The sequence below is a fragment of the Ovis aries genome, chromosome 19, assembly GCF_016772045.2.
Source record: "Ovis aries strain OAR_USU_Benz2616 breed Rambouillet chromosome 19, ARS-UI_Ramb_v3.0, whole genome shotgun sequence".
NCBI lineage: Eukaryota > Metazoa > Chordata > Mammalia > Artiodactyla > Bovidae > Ovis > Ovis aries.
Window position 1 is genome coordinate 44,489,896 of NC_056072.1, and position 22,554 is coordinate 44,512,449.

A 22,554-nucleotide genomic window follows, 5' to 3' on the forward strand; every position below is an offset into this window, starting at 1 on the left:
ATAGAGTAAGCATTTTCTTTGGAGGTAATGTATTACTGGCTTCTGTTGTGATTTAAAGCAGTTTAATGATAAAGTAGTAGTAATATCTATAGCTTTAGTCTTTTGTGAGATGGCCTCTGCTTTGGTTCCAGGTTTTATGTAAAATGAAAGATGTACGTTTTGTTTTCGAGGAAAAGCAGAGATGATCGAACATTTGATAGAGCTAACCAATTTAGTAGTAATCCAGTGAAGCTAGATGTCAGAATTTTTATTTTATATTTGTCTTGTCAAATACTGAATTACCGTATAACTTTAGATGCTGTTTTGACATTAACCCCTTTGGAGCTGGGAGTTGGGATTTCCCAACATTAAACGTGAACACATTTCGCAGAAGCTTTTAGCATCGGATTATCTGGACATTCACACCTAGTGTGAGTGTTGTGACTAAGTGAACTTGTGGCAGAAGACCAAGCTTTAAGGGATTGTGGACTTGCAGACCCTGACGCATTATATTGTGTGAGTAGTGTATAATTTTAAAACTTAAACAAATTGTGTATTTCAATAGAGGAGGACTTTTTGTTTTTTAAATGTAGCTCTTATAGAAAACGATGAAAAGGATGAAGAGGATATGTCTCTGGATTCAGGGGATGAAATCTCACAAATAGAAGTATGCAGCAATTTTCATTCAGAAATATTGGAGAAAGAGACCAAAGGATCACGTGGAACAGATCAAAAAAAGAATATTCAAATTGAGTTGCAATCGTCTCTTGACTTGCAAAAAAGTTTATTAGAAGATGAGACTTATCAAATTGATTCTGCAGAGAGAGCTTCTATTGATAGAGTATGCTCTGAAGGAGAGAACAGTAATTCAGTTGAACAAGATTCATATAGCAACTTTCAGGTTTATCACAGTCGATTAAATATGTCCCATCAGTTTAGTCATTTTAATGTTCTCACTCATCAGACATTTTTGGGCACACCATATGCCCTTTCATCAAGTCAGACTCAAGAAAGTGAAAATGACTTTTTATCTGCTTATACTCAAAGCTTGGATAGAGAGAACTCTCCATCTCCGTTAAGTTGGTGGAAAAGTGATTCTTGCAGGCCGTTTTCAAAAGAGAAATAATTATAGTAATTTTTAAAAACAGGTTGTTACGGACTTTTTCTGTTTCTTAAAAGTGAATTAACAATTTATATTTCTTTCTCTAAACAAAAGGTTTCCTTTCTCATGGTTTTTTTTGCCCCTTATTTAAATCATGATGGCCTGTAACAGTTGAAGCCTCTGAAAATCGAAATAAATATATATATTTTTAACATATATTGTACTTGAATTATCTCATGTTGGCACTTCTAAGTTTTACACTTTATATGTCATCTGTACTTTGGCTTCAAATTGAAGCTTGTTTTATATATAAAACTAGGATATTTGCAAAAGGATAGTGCACAGTAGTGGCTTTACTTTTCTTCCTCTAATGTCAGATTATCCCAAATACTTTTGCTGAAATGATGTATCAACTATTGTATTTATTTAAGCTTTTGTATAGTGTTTTTACACAGGTATAAGCCAGTGATGTTAATAAATATTTACAGGATTTTGGCTCAATACCTCAGGATTTATTGAACAAAGCAATTTCATTTAGGTTATAAAACTATGTACTTAGGACTTAATACCAGGCAGCATTATTTTTTATCTTTAGACTTAACCATGTAATTGTGCCTGTTACTAAAATTTTGGTCAAGCTTTTATTTTTTTCAGTGCTTGTGTGGTCCTTAGACTTAACCAAATTCAGTTTCATATTTCAAAAGATAGGTTTCTGTTATTACAGGCAGTTTATTAACAGTTTGAAACCAACTTTCCTACAGGTTTTTAAATTGTTAGGAAAAAATGTATGTATATTTTTCAGGTGGTAAGTAAGCACTTAAGTGCTGTACCAAAGTACATGGTGGAGATAAGAATTTTGAATCCACATGTATTGGTTAAAAAAATGCTTCATTACTAATACAAACTTGTAGATGTTTTTAAAAACTATAGTTTCTACAATAAAAGTCATCAAAGGACTTAAAAAAACTTCCTCATAAGCCGAAGCTGAATCTGGGCTATTTTAGTAATGTTGTGACATCAGACCTTCCTTTGGCCACTAAAAGAACTTTCAGTCCTACTCTTCAAAAACTCTTTTTATAGAATATAATAGATAAGTGGTGTTTCAATTAGTAAGCCTACATGTAGAGTGTGGAAGAACATTATCTGTAAACTCCAGGCTGTGTTAAGGTAAGTAGATAAATACCCACATTGTGACAGAGCAGGTAACTTTTTCTTAACTGAGCTTTTATGAAACTGTTTTATTGTTTTAAATACATAATATACATACACAGCATTTTTCTACATTATGTACAAGTTTTAAATAAGCATTTAAAAAATAAATTTAGGCTACCTGTAAAAAGTTAAGCAACAACCACATTTTATAATTTGGAACACAAATGAAGGATTTAATTTTCTACATTTAAAACGAAGAACTAAAATTCTCTTCTTGATTTGCAGCTAAAGGCATGAGATTAGTTTCCAACTCCCTTTGCTTCTGGAGAAGGCCCTGAAATCACATTGATTTGTTAGTAAGGTGTGCAAATTAACCCTATTCTATTTACTTTGAAAACATGTTTTCAATTTTTATACCAGACTTTCTCACTCGGATACTGTACTTACTATATATATAGATAGAACTATTATAGATTTGTAACACTGTCTTCATATTTTTAGCATAAAACCAATAGAGATGGCCTTCCTTAAAGAGGCGCCACCCCTTACCTTTTCCTCAAATGTCTTAAAAAGATCATGAGTCTCCCTTAACATCCAGTGTATATGCTGACTGCATTAACCTTAGTGGCTAACACAAGGCCCTGCTGAAATAAGACATGGTCACTATATAGGTGAAGGTGTATGTATATTACATTCTTTCTCTTAACCTCACAACTATTTGTCTCCTCTAGAGTATGCTTGTCATTTTAAAAGGTAATGTAAGTAAAATCTGTGTGAATTACCGAGCTTGAGTTACAAAACTCAATCCAGGTGTAACCAATGCTAACGTGTAAAAAAAGCTAAAGGATTCTTGATAATCCTGTATTAGTGGGGTGATTGTCTAGCTTTATAGAAAAAAAAAATGTTAACAAACACTTGAATCAACAACTTAAAATAGATGAGGCATTTGTAAATGACTGGACATGGAAAAGGTACTCCTAAAACTACAGTTTATTTGGGGAAAGCATACTGTGAATCAGAACTAACTGCAGATGCAGTTTTGTATGTCATTTTTTAAAGCACAGCAACAGGTGTTTCTTCAAGGCTACCTGATAGAGAAAAGTTATATAGACTTAAATATTGGATTTTTTAGCTGAGAAAGGTAATGAGTCACAGTTGGTCTGGGAGAAAAAGTCTGGTAAGACAATACATGTAATTTCACACTGAGTATATAGTGCTCTTTGGGTCTTATGTCAATGCTCTGTTCTAAACACAGCCAATACATTCATTTTTTAAAACTGTGAACTGCATTACTAAGAATTAAACCACAACTGTACTTATTTTCTGCCTTTGGTTTTCGGGCCTTATTGATCATGCTTTGCCATTTCAAATGTATGCATTTTCATTCAATAAAATTGTTTTAATACTCACGTCTCATGATTTCATGCTGGAAAGAAATGTGAATCAAATAGAAGAAAAGAGACGACCTAAGTCATGTAATCCATCAGTTAGGCTTCAGTAACTGCTTAGCCATTCTATCAGAGTCCTCCACCAGAATATGGTCACACCTACACTTGTGAAAGGCTCGTACCTGTCTCAGATCTGATAGTCCCTTAAGGATTGCTTGTTGTCGATCCCTGTTTTTCACCAAGTTAGGATTAAGAAGTGGGTCCCTGAGATGGTCAGAGGCAAACAGCTCTTGTTCTTGGTCTGAGGTGAGACAGGATGTAAATGACAAAAATCAAATACATTTCTGATACTATGAAATAGCCCTATGCTATAATTTTCTAGGGACTCATTAATTTATATCCTAGGAAAGCACCAATTTAAGTAATACATATTCAATACAAAATTTTATAGTTGACTCTGAAAGAGTGAAATCCTCCCCCTCCTGGGGTAGAACAGTGTTACTCGAATACTAATTTGGGTTTTGAATTTGGGGTGGGGATGCATTTACCTACCATGTGCATTTTTGTAGTGAGGATCCTGGGTTACAGGCCTAGACAGTGGTGCATCTGGATCCAGGTAATAGACCTCGTTGGTTCGGACATACGGAATAAAATGAAATGGATCAGAAATCCCAGGTGATAATTCTGTTTGACTATGTCCTGAGATCAGATTCTCTCTTTCATAATTACTATTTTTTAGTGTCTGAGTTTGTTGCGTTCTGCTTTTCACTGCCGGAATTGGTGGCGACTGAGACCTGTATTTTCCCAAAAGCACAATAAAGGACTTAAGCATTAATCAATCAACTATTGTGTCTTTTATTTTAGATTAAGCATTTTCTATTCTTCACATTTCAGTTTATTCTAAAGTACTTATAACATCTTAGGGAACACTGTGTATAAAAGGCTTGAGTTTTATGATTTTTCCTAAAATAGGCCAATAAAACGCGATTAATATGTGCGTTATTACTACTTGCTGAGGATATACAGACACTCTCTAGAACAGGGAGAAAAAAATTTACTAGCTTCTGAGGATCAATCAATGCTACCTGATTTGAGCCTAATGTTCATAATACAACTTATGCCACCTGAAGTAAACCTGCTGTTAGAGCCACATTCAGAGACAACTCTAAACCAGATGGTTCATAATCAAAAGCAAACAATTCTAAATTTGCCATTGGTTATTTTCTCATTGCTAACCAGTCATTTCCCTCTCTCAATCCAAGGAGAATGTCTATTCCACTGTTGACATCTGGAAAATCAACACTGTTAAATCTGGAGCTAATAGAAAATGTCACATTTCTGCTTAGGCTGACCTTTATATCACATAGAAAGCACTAAGTAGCAATGAAAACCATAACATACCTTTCCTTGCTAAAACAATTAGTTCTCAGAGGTTCTTCTTCCTATATGATGGATACACAAATGTAGAAAGGAGTAAATAACAGTATTTCCATATATCCCCACAAATAATTGTAGTGGTTTACTTGTTATAATGTTTCTCAAACAATGATTTGAGCACCAGATCCTAGGTAACAGGCTAGGTATTTCTCCAGTCAGAGAAACCAAACCAGTCATTCCTGACCTTGCCCATTATTTGGATATTTGGATTATATTTCTCTCAAAGAGTGTCGGTTCGAATATTCATTGTCACTGGTGGTTTTAGTCTTTAAGTTGTGTCCGGTTCTTTTGCAACCTCCTGGACTTCGCCTGCCAGGCTCCTCTGTCCATGGGATTTCCCAGGCAAAAATATTGGAGCGGGTTGCCACTTCCTTCTCCAGGGGATCTTCCCACCCCAGGGATTGAACCCAGGTCTCCTGCATTGGCAGGTGGATTCTCTACCACTGAGCCACCTGGGAAGCTCTATATGTACAGACTATAAACAAGAGTTTTGAATGGGTATTTGAATAAAGAATACTACTAATCTATACAGGGTTTAAGTGTACATTTTCTCTGTAAAGGACAGATAGTAAACTCAGCTTTGTTAGCCACGTGGTGTCCGTTGCAATTACTCTGATAAAACGTGCAGCGTGAAGTTAGTCACAGACACGAGAATGAGCATGGATGTGTCCCTAAAATACTGCATGTGCAGTAGCAGGCAGCAGCACTAAATTTGCAGCCTGCTTCTGCACATTCAGTATTTTGCCCTTGGGCCATAGTTTGCTGACCCCTGGTGTAAAATAAACTAAAGCAAATTTCTCCTTGTCAAAACATGCATGTGAGAAACTGTAGTCTCATTCTAAAAACTTCGACGCATTTAAAGAAACAATTTTTAGAACAGCTTTACCTTTCTGACTAGCTGCCGCCTGAAACTTGGCTCAGTTTCTTGAGATGAATCAAGAACTTCTGGTGAAGTGCCTCTATTTTGAGAGATTTGTCCAGGATTACTTCTTTCAATCAAATGAAGCAGTTCCATCTGCCTTCTTACCTTTTTTTCTTCTCTCAGCTTTTGAAGTTGTTTAGGGTACTTTTCTGACGCTGGAATATACCTTCTGAGCGGCTTATTTATGTTCCAGTCAGGTCTTTTAGGACATTTCTTCATATGTTTTGTTTGCTTCTCTGTTCTTGTGGTCTGATTACACTGGTCATTATACCAGCTGTTTTCTTTTTCTAAGTTGGCTCCTTTAATCGGACTTACTAGTTCTTGATTGTTATTCTTAGTGTTAAACTGTTCATTAAATTCTGCAGCAATCTCAGGGGATGAACAATTCATAATTTCCCTCTCTGATACTGATCCACAGCGTGATTCTGTATTGGTAAATATTCCTATACTTAAGTCATCTAAAAAAAAGTTTCAAGTGATTAATTTTTCTTAAAATTGTGGTAAAATATACATAATGCAAAACTTACTCATCTTAACCATTTTTTCAAAGGTATTAAAATTGCCCTCAAAAACTTTGTAAACCAGGGAGTTCAGCTCAGTGTTCCGTATTGACCTAGAGGGGTGGGATGGGGGAGGTGGGAAGGAGGCTCAAGAGGGAGGAGATACCTACATACATATGGCCCGTTCACCTTGTACAGCAGAGACTAATGCAACATTGTAAAGCAATTATATTGCAATAAAGAAAAACCTCTATACCCACTAAACAGCTCCTTTCCTCTTCCTGCTACCTGGTGGCAACCACCATCCTACCTTCTATGAATCTGACCACTATAAACACAAGTAGAATCTAAGGTATTTGTCTTTTTGTGACTTACTTCAGTTACCATAATGTCCTCAAGGCTCATCCAAGCTGTAGCATATGTCAGAATTTCCTCCCTTTTTTAAGTGTGAGTGATACACCATTTGTGTGTCTGTAAACACATAGCCCATTACATTCCATTTTTCATTCATTCATCTGTCAGGGGACACCTGTGTTGCCTCTTTGTTTGGCTATTCAAGACCTCACTTTTTGTAGCTGTTTTGGGTATACACCCATAAGTGGACCTGCTGGACCATACAGTAATTGTATTTTAACTTTTCTGAGGCAGTGTCACAGTTTGCCATAGCAGCTGAACCATTTTACATTCCCACCAGTAAGGCACAAGTGTTCTAATTTCCCTAAATCTTTCACTAAACCCTTTTTAAGTGCACAATTCAGGGTACCAAGCACACCCATGAGGCCACAATTCCAGAACCAATCAACACCTCCTGCAGAAACCCTGCACCCACTTTGCAGTAACTCCCCATTCCACCTCCTTCCCAAACCCCAGCAACCTCACTCTACTATCCATACGTGAATTTGTTCATCTAACCCTAGATTCCTTATACCAGTGAAACTATTAACATACAATATTTGTGCCTCCCTGCACAACTGCCCCCTCCCCTCAACTCCAGCTTATTTCATTCAGCATAAGGCCTTCAAGGGTCATTCAACCTGTAGCACATATCAAAATCTCAGATGATTCATTCTTAGCATCACATAATAGAGATCACTTTTTAAACCAAACTTCTAAACAGGACTGTCTGGTTTTCACTTAGAAATGCAAGATCATAATTTTTAGGGAAATGTTGACTGCTACTGATAGTGCATTTCATGTATTTTTTTAATGTTTCATGTACCATCATGCTATCCCAGCAGACTATCCCTGAATTGCATATAACCTTTCACTTTTTTCCATTTTGAAAACAAGAAAAGTTCACCATTGAAAAAAAAGACGTGAAATTTCCTTACAACTTATATGATGTTCATGGTTATATATACACGCTCTACTGTCACAACAGCTGGTAGCCTCAAACTTACAAGGGCTATTTTTCCACATATGATTGAAATTTTAAATTCACAAGTAGTTAAGCAAAAGAGGTCTGGATTGCCCATTAAAAAAAAAAAAAGTCCACTTATTAATCTAAATGTGCTATTCCAGGCTAGAGGTGCCCCAGGACTAATTCCTACTGGTGAGGCTGCCCAGCCCACATCACTCTCATACTGGATATCGTTTGCCACTTTAGACCCATTTATATTCTCTCCCCTGCTCTCAGGCTGATTGGTAAGAACCTTATCAGTGGTATTCTGGATCCTTGGGCTTCTGTTTTTATTGAGTGTTCATATACAGATTTCAGGAAGGGAAAAGACAATTCAGGTTATTTATTCCACTGTCTCAGTCCCTATGAGCTAACCTCAGGCTGACTACCTTTCCCAAAGGTCACGGTTCCCCTCAAAGTTCTCTATCCAACGCTTGGCTTCTAGATTCCACTAGCACTCCGGTTGCTGCCAGCACCAGTCAGAGCGTCACTGCTGTGTTCCTGCACATCCACTCCTTTGAAAATAATCCCTTTCTAAATTAAGTCATCTTTAACTACTGATATTTGAGGACCCTGATGGATTATATTCCCTCAGAGTCACCCAGTGGTAATATACATAATTTCATGGTCTTAAAAACTTAGTTTGACTTTAGTTAATGTGTAGGATTTATAGAACTTTGTTATTACTCTGGACATAGAGAAGGGACCAAACCAGATTTCACACTAACAGCTAACAATAAAAAAAATACCAAGGGCTCATGAGCAAAATGATTTCAGATAACTAAGCAGGTTGCTTTAATCCTCTTTTCTTTTTTCAAATTCCCTTCTACTTTCCTGTCATAGGATGTGGGTAATCTTGTTATACTGAAGAAAGATCTAAGATTAACTGGCAGAAAATAGTGTGACGTAGAGAACAGATTTCTGTAAGATAGTACCAGCCAACTCCTATTTCCAGAGGAATATTATCCCCTACTTAATGGCAAGCCAAGTTGTTTTTTGTCTAAGTTACCAAGACCACAAATAACTGACAGCAGGGCCTACTGGTAATTAGTTTAAAAAGTGAAGGGCTCTAGTTCAAGGTGGTGACCTATGAAGATACTGAACTCACCTCCGATGGACACACTGAACCTACATATACATATGGAACAATTTCCTCCTAAAACAAAAAACCTAAAAAACTGGCTGGGTGACCCCTACATACTGGGCAAGTGAGAAAGCCCCAGCATCAAAGCAGGTAAGAGAGGCTGAGCCACAATCAAGCTATGAACCCTGTCCCTGTGCTACAACCCACAACTGGGATGGAACTCAAGAGCTTTCCTCCAAGGAGCGAAGGGTTTGAACCCATTGAGCATCCCCGCTTTTAAGATCTGCACAGCACAGATAATGCCCCAAAACATCTAACATGAAAACCAAAACTAGACTCAAAGCTACAGCAGAAGGGAAAAAGAGCTCTTCAAGGGTCACCTACTCCCAGGCCCAGTGCAGAGGCAGCCAATCACACTGATATGAAGGAAGCTCATTTAAAATTAGGTTGAAAAAAAAATTAGTTGAAGCGTTGGCCCAAGGGGTAGGCATGTAACAACACATCTATGGGCTTGCTGGAATACTCTCACAGTGGGGGTGTGGAAAGAGGCTGGTGGGCATCACCTTTTATTTAAACAACAACAACACCACCACCACCAGGCCTGTTATTTCCACCTTGCTGCCCCTGCCCTATTACACTCCCAAGCTTCAAGGGGAGTGGCAGGAGGCATCTTAGCACTCTCCCTCTGCCTTGTTCTAGCTGGTGCACGCCATCTTCACCCTCTCCCTTGACCCCAGGCCAGAGAGCCAGTATCTCCTGGCAGGGAACTTCTGCGAGCACCTGGTGCCCTGGTTTCTGCAACTGCTGCCCAGTGGCTGCCCCCTGACAGACTGGCTCTGGAGGCCAGGGTCCCATGAAACTGTAACAATCAGAGAAGTAGCTCCTGACAGAGTATCAACCCCAAGGACACTGAACAAATAGCAGGCTAAAACAAACCACCAGTCTTTCTGAAAAAGATCCCTACTTGCTTTTCCAAAAGGTTTAGCCTGAAGGAAAGGCTTGAGTTTGGCACACATCAAAGGGCCTATGGATAAGCTCTCAGAGAATGGAGGTCATTAGATATAATCTTGGCATTTTTCCTCTGCCTTACGCCAGCAAGGCAGTGTTTCCCGAAAAGTTTATACATTACGCTTGTATGGTGTCCCAAGTTCTGCAGGTGCCACCAGGAGACACCTCTACAACACCTGGTTCTAGTGGCCAAGGGCTTCTGCTTGCAGGCCCCACAGGACTATAACCAATGGGGCTTGTGTTCCAGGCCTCATGAGACTACAACAACTGAAGAGACAATTACTGGCAGGTTACCAACCACAGGGCACTGGACAAACAAAACTGAAACTCACACTCTCATCTTCCCTGAAAAAGGTCTAGGGGCAGGCCTCAGGTCTGCACACACCCAGAGTCCTGCTGCGCTTCTCACAGCGACCCATCTCACGGTTACCTCTGCCTCGCTTCAGTCTGCTGCTATCTCCCAGGAAAGACCTTTATACTTGTTTGGAGCCCCAGTCTGTGCTACTGACAGTATAAACATTATGGTATATACCTGAAACCAATGTTATGTCAGTTATATCTCAATTTTACATTTTAAAACAAGATAAGAAGTTACTGGAAGTTATTTTTTTAAAATTACTTTAAAAAAGAAATTTCCTGGACATACAGGTGGAGGGCTGAAAGGATTCATAGTAAGCCTATGATAATGACACCCAACATGGGTATTACTTAATTACTTATGTAAAAACTTAAAAGAAGCACATGAAAAGATACTTAACGTCAGCAGTCATGATGAGAGAGCACTTTATAACCGTGAGAATTAGTACGAGTGAGGATATAAAGAAACTGGAAACTTCATACATCACTGGTGGGAATGTAAAATAATATGGCTGCTTTGGAAGACAGTTTAGTAGTTCTTCAAAACTTGAAACATACAGTTACTCTATGACTTTGCAATGCTACTCTTCTCCCCCAAGAGACTGAAAGTTTATGTCTACATAAAAATTTGTACAGTAATGCTCACAGCAGCATTATTTCTAATGGCCAAAAAGTGGAAGTAAATGTCCTCAACTGATGGAGGAATAGAAACAAAATATGGTGGTATATGCATAAAATGGAAACCTGTTCAGTGATCAAAAGAATGAAGCGCTTACTGTCATATGTTACAATACAGATGACCCTTAAAACATGCTAACTGAAAGAATCCAGACAGAAAAGATTTCAATCATACGGATTGTCCAGAACAGACAAATCTAGAGACAGAAAGTAGTCTGGTGGTTGCCCAGGAGTAGAGAGGAAGAAGGAAATGGAGAATGACTGTGGATGGGTACAGAGTTTCTTTTTGGAGTGGTAAAAATGTTCTAAAAAATAACTATGGTGATGGCTGTACAACTCTGAATATAAAAACTAAATTGTATCCTTTAAAAAACACTGAATTGTATCCTTTAAGGGGGTTAATTTAATGCTATGTAAATTATATCTTAATAAAGCTGCTATAGTGAAATTAAAAACCAAGAGATAAAACCTTCATTTTCTAACTCTTAACTTGAAAACCTTAAATTCCTTTAAATTTTAAACTTTAATTTAACTTAATTTTAATTGTGATTTTAAGTAAACTTTAGGCCAAATCACAATTTATCAACCAGTACCTGTCTGCACAGCAGTGTCCTTCCTGGGAGAGGCTGTAGAGTTGATACATGTATCCATTTTACTGCTCACTTTATCCAAGCCATGTCTTGAGTTTGCAGTGTTGTTAGTAGAGGCATTATATTCCACTTGTATTCTATCAACTGGCAAGAGAAATCAGTTATCTGATAAAATGATACAGCAGCAAGTAAATAAATATGACTTTCAGTTTAATCAAGTAGTGTAAACACTGCAATAAAAATTTAGAAGGGTTAGCCTGACGTTTCCTATAAAAAGTTATCAGCATTTTTATCCCTTACTGAACTTAGGGAGATTACTTCATGGACAACTCTGTACAAATGGGTACAAAAGTAACATTTTACCTATTGTGAGGGAAATGTTAAGAAAATATATGTGAAAAGATACTGGAAAGTTCAGTATTATTTAGTTCTACTCTTAACGCAGTTTGCCAAGTAAGCATTATAAAATTACATTAGTTCAAAGTCTGAAATTCCTTAAAAAGTATTTAGTTAGCAAGCGTTTAAAGGTATTAAAAACAGGCAATTATTCTCAATCTTAAAAAAATGCTAGAATTATAAATAAAATTCCAGTTGTGCTTACTGCCTAGATTTTGAATCAATCTAGAAGGGTCATGTCCCTTCTGAGCCAATTCTCGGATTCTCTGCTCTTGTTTCAGTCTCTGGGCCAGCTCCTGCGCTCTCTGCATCGTCTGGAACAGCTTATTCGTCTGCAGAGTCATCATTTCCTATCAATGTTGAAGCACACAAAGTTATTAAATACAGTTATCAAACATGTACAGACATGACTATTCTCTCTCAGTAGTAATTAATAATTTTCTAAGTTCCTACTGTATGCCGGCACTATTCAAGAAACTGAGTAGAGCAGCCAACAGAACAAAGTTCCTTCCTTTCTGGAGCTCATGTTTTAGTATCTTTTTCTACAGCTATATTAGACCACAAATACAAAAACTCTTTCACCCACTCAAGATTATACTAATAAAGTTTCCAAAGCTTCTAAAACCAATGGTCAACTCCATAATTTTATTAAGGTGAAAGAAAACTAGAGAGGCCAGAAAGTTTGAGTTTCTTCATGTTACAAAAATTCCAAACTTTTTTGCGAACCCACTAGATAATTAAGAACTAATACTCAAGATTTATGGTCATTTTTTATAATTCAAGCAAATAACATTCTTTTTTCATGTACGTAGTTATTCCACAGATGTAGTTGGCTCAGCATATTCTATGTATCCAAATCAGAACCTAAACCATTTGTACATTCATCAGCTAATTCTGAAGCAAAGGTTGCAAGCAGGAACTGGCAAGAAAAGGCATGCTCCCATGCCCTCACGTCACCTCCAAGCTCCAGGGCAAGTGCTCTACTGTCTGTTCTCTAAATCTTACGAACCTTTTGTGATCGAACGTCACTGTATAACCTGCTCTTTGTCAGGTCCACTCAAACACAGCACTTGATATCACCATACCTATGCAGTCTGTACCACTGGCTACAGAAGTTCTCCTACTCTTTTTAACAGATCTTTAATTAGCACAGAGGAATCCTCTAACATAGTAACAGAATCTATGATCAATCCCAGCCAGCCATTCTGCAAGTAAATGCTCCTGTTCACAAATGAATAGAGACAGAAAGCCCAATCATTTCTCTTAACATATCTAGAAATTTATTAATAACCATTGCCTAGGAAACACTTCAAAATTAAGCATATGGAAAATTTTTGTTTTATGTTGTAATAACTCATCTTGATCTCCCCTCTCCTCAGAGAGAAAAAAATAGCATCTGTGAAAAAATCTTTTGAAAAAATACAAGCTCCAGCTTTCTTCCTACTTACAAAACCTTTACACAAAGCTTTAATGTTTCTGCATACAGCTTCACTATTTCAAAATACATGCAAATATTCTGGTTATTTTTCCTTTAAAAACAAACCCACTTAAAAAAAAAAACAAACCCACTTTCGCTTTAAAACGTCACCGTTAGGGTACAGATAACCTACTTCCTTTTGTTTTTGCTTAAGTATGTCTTCTTCATACTGTCTCTGCATCTGTTCTCGTTCCCGGGCTAAGCGGCGCTCCTCCTCTTGCTCCTCCTTCTTTCTCTGCTCTTCTTCGAGCTGCTTTTTCTTGCGCTTCTCTTCTACTTGAGCAGTGATAGCTTTCTACTCATAAACAGTAACATAAATCACTGTCATAAATCTAAAAAATTCACACAGCATTCTTCTGGTGTTTCAAAATGTTCATCAATATACAGAGGGTAGTATGTACATGAGTTAAGTTAGAATGTCAAATTAAATTAGAATGTCAGGTTCTTCCCATCTCCCACCTGTCAAGTTCTACACGCCTTTTCTTTTTAATCCCAGGAGGGCTCTTAGAAGAACTCTCAGTGTTTAACATAGTGCCTAATAAAAATAGCAGATGCTCTATAAATGTCTGTTCACTTAATTGACTGTTAACTACATGAACTAAGGCTAATTCTTCACACAGTAGACATTTTAAAGAATTATTAGACATTCAAGTCCCTTTAGTATTAGACTAAAATTAGGGTAGAATTTTAATCTTAGTTTCCTTTCTTATATTATCTGCTAGATTTCTTAATCATAATTTTACCTCAATCCTTTATATATATTTCCCTTCAAAGACCTAATTCAAAGACCCTGAACAGAATTCAGAAAAACTGGAGGGGAGAAAAAAAAAAAAAACAACAACTTAATACTATTAACTTAAACAGATTCAGTATCATTTCAGATACACAACCTATACATTAGAGACCTTCTCTCTTGGAAGGCAGGTGGCTGTACCATGTGATACAACCTAGTTCTCAACATGAGCATGATTCTAATATAACGCCAGTTGGGGTAGGGATTAGATGTAATCACAGGATTGTACAAGGCTTGTGCTCTAAATTTACAGCAAAATTTTAATTTCCATTCACTTAGGTATCTAGGCCATGACCAGTAACTATTAAGGCAAAGAACAACACATTACAATGCAATACCTGATGTTCTAACTGCTTTTGTCGCCTCCTGTCTCGTTCCTCAATCTGAGCTGGGTCCAAAAGAGCAGTCATAGAACGGAGAAAGCTGGCAAGATAGATATATTAGCTACTTAAAACCCACAAATGTGAGTTTAACAAAGTACTAACACATTTTTGTTCGAAATACATCATTTCTACTTTATTTTTTTTGACAGGCAAGAAGGAGATTAATACAGGACACCTGAAAGAGGTGCAAGTGGGAAGGCAAGGAGCTCTGCCGAGTCATTTCTACTATAAATAAACATAGGGAACTGAAGACAGTTAAGATATGAACAGACAACAGCCCTAAGAAACAGCACACAGACTTTCTTAAACATCAATAAATACTGAAGAATGACCTTACTTCGTTTTCTGAATGTTTGCCACAGCTGTATCTCTAAAAGGTTTCACTGTATGTTCCTCCTCTGAAGGTTCAATCTGGCTTCCAACTGTAGGTGTATACAGACTGCTGATATCAGCCAACTCCTGAGTGTCCGGAGAGACACAGAAGTACTCTGGTTGTTTTTGCATTGACTGAGAGGATAGTCGAGACTGAGAACCAGGATAGTTCTTTAAGGAATCAAAATGCATCGCCCATCTGTCATGTTCCTCACCCTAATCACGACAAACAAGACCTGCTAAGAACTTTAATAACTCTTCTTACATTTAAAATCCCAAATGACAAATAACACAATTTCTAAAAGTCACCACACAGCAAAACAAGTGTCATGAAAATTAACAAAACTGCATTCTGTATTGATTCCATATACGTTGAGATAGCTAAACTTAGAGAATATGAAAAACTCAAAGAATTAGGAAATGTCTAACAAGTTACAAGAAACTATGCAAAATCGCTCTTACTAAATTCATTCAAAAAAGGTTCACAAGAGCAAATGTGGAAAAATTTAAATATTCTAGTCTTGTCATGCAGTTTTAGGGTACTTTTAAGTTTATGATTAAAGATGTTTAATTTTTTTCCCTGTATACCCATGAAACTTTATAAATTACCATTGAGGATATAATTTTCTCCTCCGCTTTTTTTTGCCGGTCATCTTCTATTTGTTTGTTCAACTCTTCAATCCATTTTCTCTGCTGTTCTTGTTTCACAGCACTGAAAGGGTGCGCCAGCAGTACTGCTTCCTAAACAACAGTCATCAATACCATTAAAAGTTTACATTTCTTTTCCTAATCACTTTATCTTTTACAAATCTTTCCAAAGAATTTATATATATTTAATTTGATAATATATTTATTTGTAAGAGATGCAATAATTTTAAACAAAAAAACTCAAGTATACAAGGAGCCCTCATAGTCAACAAGAGTCTGAAATGCATTGAAGTGAAGTCACTCAGTTGTGTCCACCTCTTTGTGACCCCATAGACTATAGCCTACCAGGATCCTCCATCCATGGAATTTCCCAGGCAAGAGTACTGGAGTGGGTTGCCGTTTCCTTCTCCAGGGGATCTTCCCAATCCAGGGATTGAACTCAGGTATCCTGCATTGCAGGCAGACACTTTACCATCTGAGCCACCAGGGGGACAGTACTTGGGCGCAATCTCAAAAACAACAGAATAATCTCAGTTCGTTTCCAAGGCAAATCATTCAACATCATAGTAATCAAAGTCTATGCCTCAACCACTGATGCTGAAGAAGCTAAAGTTGACCAAATCTATGAAGATGTCTTACATCTTCTAGAAATAACCAAAAACAGATGTCCTTTTCATCATAGGGGACTGGAATGCAAAAGCAGGAAGAGATACCTGGAATAAAGGCAAGTTTGGCCTTGGAATACAAAATAAAGCACAGCAAAGGCTAATAGAGTTTTGTCAAGGAACACACTGGTCATAGCAAACATCCTTTTCCAACAACAGAAGAGACGACTCAACATGTGGACATCACCAAGTGGTCAACATTAAAATCAGAATGATTATGTTCTTTGCAGTTGAAGAGAGCAGCTTTATATAGACAGCAAAAACAAGACCTGGAGCTGACGGGCTCATTCCATTAGCTCCTTTGCATAATTCAGGCTCAAATTGAAGAAAGTAGGGAAAATCACTATGCTATTCAGGTATGACCTAAATCAAATCCCTTATGATTACACAGTGGAAGTGAGGAATAGATTCAAGGGATTATATCTGTTAGACAGAATGCCTGAAGAACTGTGGATGGAGGTTCATAACACTGTACAGAAGGAAATGATCAAAACCATCGCAAAGGAAACACAAGAAAGCAAAGTGGCTGTTTGAGGAGGATTTACAAATAGCTGAGGAAAAAAGAGAAGTGAAAGGCCAAGGAGAAAGAGAAAATTATACCCAACTGAATGCAGAGTCCCAGAGAATAGGAAGGAGTGATAAAGCCTTCTAAAATGAATAATGTAAAGAAATGGAGGAAAATAATAGAATGGGAAAGACTAGAGATAAGTTCAAGGAAGTTGGCACTATCAAGGGTACATTTCATGCAAGGATGGGCATGATAAAGGACAAAAACGGTATGGACCTAAAAGAAGAGATTAAGAAGAGGCGGCAACTATTCAAGAAAGGTCTTAATGACCCAGATAACCACGATGGTATGGTCACTCACCTAGAACAGGACATTCTGCAACAAAAGTCAAGTGATCCTTAGGAAGCATTACTATGAACAAAGCTAAGGGAAGTGATGGAATTCTAGCTGAGCTACTATAAATCCTAGAAAATGATGCTGTTATAGTGTTCTACTCGGTATGTCGGCAAATTTGGAACACTCACTAGTGGTCAAAGGGCTGGAAAAGGTCAGCTTTCATTCCAATTCCAAAGAAAGGCAATGCCAAAGAATGTTCAAACTACTGTACAACTATGCTCATTTCACATGCTACCAAGGTTATGCTCAAAATCTTTCAAGCTAGAGAAATTCCAGAAGTACAAGCTGGGTTTTGAAGAGCAGAGGAACCAGAGATCAAATTGCCAACATTTGTTGGATCATGGAGAAAGCAAGAGAATTCCAGAAAAATATCTACTTCTGCTTCATTGAATACACTAAAGCTTTTGTGTGGATCACAGCAAACTATGGAAAATTCTCAGAGATGGGAGTACCAGACCACTTTACCTGTATTCTGAGAAACCTGTATGCAGGTCAAGACACAAGAGTTAGAACCAGACATGGACAACAGGCTGGTCCAACATGGAAAAGGACTATGTCAAGGCTGTATTGTCACCCTGCTTATTTAACTACTATGCAGAATGCATCATGCAAAATGCCAGGATGGATGAATCACTAGCTGGAGTAAAGACTGATGGGAGAAATATCAACAACTTCAGATATGCAGATGATACTTCCCTAATGGCAGAAAGTGAAGAGAAACTAAAGAGCCTCATGATGAGGGTTAAAGAGGTGAGTGAAAAAACTGGCTTGAAACTCATCATTAAAAAAACTCACATTATGGCAGCCAGTTCTATCACTTCATGGCAAATGGGAAAAAGTGGGAACAGTGGCAGATTTTATTTTCTTGGGCTCCAAAATCACTGCAGACACTGACCACAGCCATGAAATTAAAAAGAAGCTTGCTCCTTGGAAGAAAAGCTATGACAAAAACTAGACAGTGTATTAACACAGAGACATCACTTTGTTGACAAACGTCCATACAGTCAAAGCTATGGCTTTTCCAGTAGTCATGTACGGGTGTGAGAACTGGACCATAAAGAAGGCTGAGCGCCAGAGAACTGATGCTATCCTATTGTGGTGCTGAAGAAGACCCCTGAGAGTCTGCGAGGAGATCAAACCAGTTGATCTTAAAAGATATCAATATTCACTGGGAGAACCATTGCTAAAGCTGAAGTTTCAATAATCTGGCCACGTGATGCCAAGAGCCGATGCACTGCAAAAGATCCTGATGCTGGGAAAGAGTGAAGGCAAATGGAGAAGGGGGAAACAGAGGTTAAGATGGTTAGTTATTATCACCGATTCAATGGACATGAAATTGAGCAAACTCGAAGAAATAGTAGAGAACAGAGGAATCTGGTATGCTACAGTCTGTGGTGTTGCTGAGTTGGACACAACTTAGCAACTAAAAAGCAATACAAGTCAATATTTCAGAATGATATTTTTAACACATACTAGCAGAAGGATATAACTAACAGTAAAGAAAGGAAATTTTCTAATGAAAATTCTAAGTTTCTAATGAAAATAGAAAATTCTCCAAAACAACTACAGATTTTAAAATTTCTAGCCTAATATAGTCTCATTTACCTTGAAAGGAAATTACTAATGGTCTGAATAGATGACTACTGTTTACACCTGGCTTCAGAATACAAAAACACTACTTTTGGACCAATAGTCAGGAGGATATAACAGAGCCAGCTGCTTTCTCTTTTGAATCATGATGTCTCTCAGTATATTTTTCCCCCCATTTCTGCTGTGACAGCTCCATCAAGATCTGTGATACTTCAATAAGAAAAATACGTTGTGTCCAGAATAAGTCCCTGAATTTTATGAAAAAAACAAAAACAAAAAACAGCAGCACTGTTTATAATAGCCAGGACATGGAAACAACCTAGATGTCCATCAGCAGATGAATGGATAAGAAAGCTGTGGTACATATACACAATGGAGTATTACTCAGCCGTTAAAAAGAATTCATTTGAATCAGTTCTGATGAGATGGATGAAACTGGAGCCGATTATACAGAGTGAAGTAAGCCAGAAAGAAAAACACCAATACAGTATACTAACACATATATATGGAATTTAGGAAGATGGCAATGACGACCCTGTATGCAAGACAGGGAAAGAGACACAGATGTGTATAACGGACTTTTGGACTCAGAGGGAGAGGGAGAGGGTGGGATGATTTGGGAGAATGACATTCTAACATGTATACTATCATGTGAATTGAATCGCCAGTCTATGTCTGACGCAGGATGCAGCATGCTTGGGGCTGGTGCATGGGGATGACCCAGAAAGATGTTATGGGGAGGGAGGTGGGAGGGAGGTTCATGTTTGGGAATGCATGTAAGATTTAAAGATTTTAAAATTTAAAAAATAAAAAACTAAAGAAAAAAAAAAAAAACAAAAAAAAACAAAAAACAGCAGCATAAAAGTTTATTGTTGTTTTAACCTAGGAGAGTTTACTATGCTTTAACAAAAAAGAAAAGGATATATTCTACTCAAACTGTCTTGAAAGGCAAGTTATGCCATGAAACATTCTGTTACATGACATAACTACAGGACATAATTTTAAAACAGTTTGATAGAATAAGATAATGGAGATATACCTTACAATATTACTTTCTGTCCATATTTTCATCAGAAATAATGGCAAAGCTCAAAGTTTACAACCAAGCGCCTTGATCAAAGGAAATACTTAAACAAAAAGGAAAAATTTTAGTATCTCAGATGCTCCCACACATTTTTAAACAGAAAAAAACTATCCATTAAAGTCTAAAAAAAACTACTCAAAAGGAGCTTTATCTTCAGGTTAAGGGATTTAACAATTCTATTTTTAGAAATTTATTTTAGAGATCAAACTGGGGGTGGGGAGAAGGACCCTTTGAACTCTTTAAAAAATTCACAGGGTCATCCAGTGGTTAGGACTCCATGCTTTCATTGCCAAGGGAGCAGGTTCAATCCCTGGTCAGGGAACTAAGATCCCACAAGCAGAGCAAAGTGGCCAAGAAAACAAAAATAAAACAAAAAAATTCACAACAAATGGCATTAATCATCATAGAATCCTATAATCTGTTTCTTAAGTCTGATGTAACTAGATTTGGTTTTAAATTTTGGTGAAGTCTCAAATTATTCAAAAATAAGACACAAGTCAAAATACCTTTGAAAACTCTTAAAATCCTAAGTATTTCATATATATGTCTTATATTTACAAGCCTGTAGAAGATTTAATAATCAGTTCTTCTAATTCAGTCTTCGATGTCTTACTCAAGGATGTCTTACAAAGCCATTACCATTCACTTGCTTCGCAACTAATTAAGTCATTTCACTTCTTCAGCTGAGTAGAAAACTCTATTACTTTCTTGTTTGCAACTTTTCCCCAGTGTGCATTCAGGTAGAAGAATGAAAGTATAAAAACCTGGGGAATGGGAGAGGTGGTAGGTAAATGAAATCTTTTTTTTAAATTTTATTTATACAGTTACGGCTGCACTGAGTCTTTACTGCTGCACGCAGGCTTTAAGTGTGGCCTCCTCTCGGTTGTGGTACACAGGCTTCTCATTGCAGTGGCTTCTCTTGCGGAGTATGGGCTCTGGGCACACAGGCTTCAGTAATTATGGCCTGCAGGCTTAGCTGCTTTGCAGCACGTGAAATCTACCCAGAGCAGGGATCAAACCCCTGTCTCCTGCACTGGCAGGCAGATTCTTAACCACTAGATGACAAGGGAGGTCCTCAAGTCTCACAATTACTGAGCTCATTTTAGTTGAAATTGAGTAAGGCAGATAAATGTAAAATACAAGACACTGTGTAACAAATGTGTTATGATTATCTAGCACCTCCCTTCTGTTAATTCTTCCATATATCTAAGGATAGAAACTTCTCTTTCTAGGCTTATCCACTTTTTCAATTTCTCTCCTTCACATTAATGACCTGAGATTTCCCTTCCTTCCCCTACATAAAAACTCCTTTTTAAAACACCTATTTTGAACCTATCCTTAACTGAGAGCCTTGAATGAAAACTCATTTTCATAGGTACTCAATATACTACTGCTACTGCTAAGTCACTTCAGTCGTGTCCGACTCTGTGCAACCCCATAGACAGCAGCCCACCAGGCTCCCCCGTCCCCCGGATTCTCCAGGCAAGGACACTGGAGTGGGTTGCCATTCCCTTCTCCAATGCATGAAAGTGAAAAGTCAAAGTGAAGTCGCTCAGTCATGTCCGACCCTCAGCGACCCCATGGACTGCAGCCTTCCAGGCTCCTCCATCCATGGGATTTTCCAGGCAAGACTACTGGAGTGGGGTGCCATTGCCTTCTCCGACTCAATACACACACTTCCTCACAAACAGTTCCTAAAGTAAATTTTTAGCTACCTTCAAGTCATTCTATGTTAGAAAATGTTAGTCTTACTATAATAAATGCTGTATGAATGGCAGGTATATCAGAACTGAAAGTAGTTTCCAAATGGTCACCTAAACATACCCAGTGCTGTTTCATTTAATTCCCTCCTTAAAGCACATCTGGGAAAGAATAATCAGCAGTGACTTTGCCAGAAGAGTCCTGTTTGTTGTCAGTGCATGATTCTAAGTCCAGACACCAGGAGCCTCTTACTTTAGACACTTCTGTTCACCTACTCATCTTGTCTCCTCAGTAGGCATAAAAGGCATTCTGGATGGTGGGTAGTTTCAGGGCACTGAGCTAGAAAGAACCAGATCTTCCAAGAGGAAGAGCAGCACAACTAAGGGCCACATACAATCACTTGGGGGGCGGGGGGCAGGTGGAGCACTTTGACCTTCAAAGTTACTTTAGAATCCTCTGAAACAGGCCTATAGTTTCCTTCCTTCCTTCTACTTTCTTTGGGTTTAACTGTTACAATTCTTTCTCTAACTTCTTCAAATGAATACTTAGATCATTGATGTTTTGCTTTCAGTCTTTTCCAAGAAATGCATTTAAGCATATAAATAAATTTCCCTGTAAGTACAGGAAGCTCATATGTTTTCATAAATGACATTTTCATTATCATTCAGCTCAAAACATTTTCTGTTAGTTTTTCTTTCTTTCACTTAGAAGAATATTGCTTAAATATCAAACATTTGGAAATTTTATTATCACTTATTACTGATACCTAGCTTAATTCCAATGTGATCAGAAAACACATTCTGTGTAATCTGAATCTATGAAACTTGTTGAAACTTTATGGCCAAGCAAATAATTAATTCTTACATTTTGAAAATATTTTGCCCATAGATTCTTTGAGTTTTCCACATAAATGACAAATTACTACAATTTTATTTTTTCCTTTCG

The 22,554-nt window shown here is 37.5% G+C and overlaps 2 protein-coding genes across 15 annotated transcripts in view; one reads left to right on the forward strand and one right to left on the reverse strand.

Annotated features, from left to right (window-relative positions):
• The window catches only part of TASOR (transcription activation suppressor), a 51,913-nt gene extending 48,271 nt beyond the window's left edge, over nt 1-3,642 (forward strand). For 3 of the 6 annotated variants that reach the window (XM_027958264.2, XM_027958265.2, XM_060402353.1), the window contains exon 24: nt 296-3,642. In XM_027958264.2, coding sequence (XP_027814065.1) covers nt 296-351 — 56 coding nt within the window. In that variant the 3' untranslated portion in view covers nt 352-3,642. The remainder of the gene's footprint in view (nt 1-295) is intronic. The other 3 variants (XM_012099873.4, XM_027958263.2, XM_012099870.5) reach the window with 1 other exon arrangement.
• The window catches only part of CCDC66 (coiled-coil domain containing 66), a 53,524-nt gene continuing 31,716 nt past the window's right edge, over nt 747-22,554 (reverse strand). For 3 of the 9 annotated variants that reach the window (XM_060402357.1, XM_060402358.1, XM_027958266.2), the window contains exons 9-19: nt 15,627-15,758; nt 14,983-15,233; nt 14,601-14,685; nt 13,603-13,764; nt 12,198-12,342; nt 11,600-11,740; nt 5,945-6,438; nt 5,023-5,063; nt 4,174-4,415; nt 3,804-3,922; nt 2,300-2,567 (exon numbers count right to left, since the gene is read on the reverse strand). In XM_060402357.1, coding sequence (XP_060258340.1) covers nt 2,481-2,567; nt 3,804-3,922; nt 4,174-4,415; nt 5,023-5,063; nt 5,945-6,438; nt 11,600-11,740; nt 12,198-12,342; nt 13,603-13,764; nt 14,601-14,685; nt 14,983-15,233; nt 15,627-15,758 — 1,899 coding nt within the window. In that variant the 3' untranslated portion in view covers nt 2,300-2,480. Of the gene's footprint in view, nt 3,923-4,173; nt 4,416-5,022; nt 5,064-5,944; nt 6,439-11,599; nt 11,741-12,197; nt 12,343-13,602; nt 13,765-14,600; nt 14,686-14,982; nt 15,234-15,626; nt 15,759-22,554 lie in introns of all 9 variants that reach the window. The other 6 variants (XM_060402359.1, XM_060402355.1, XM_060402354.1 and 3 more) reach the window with 3 other exon arrangements.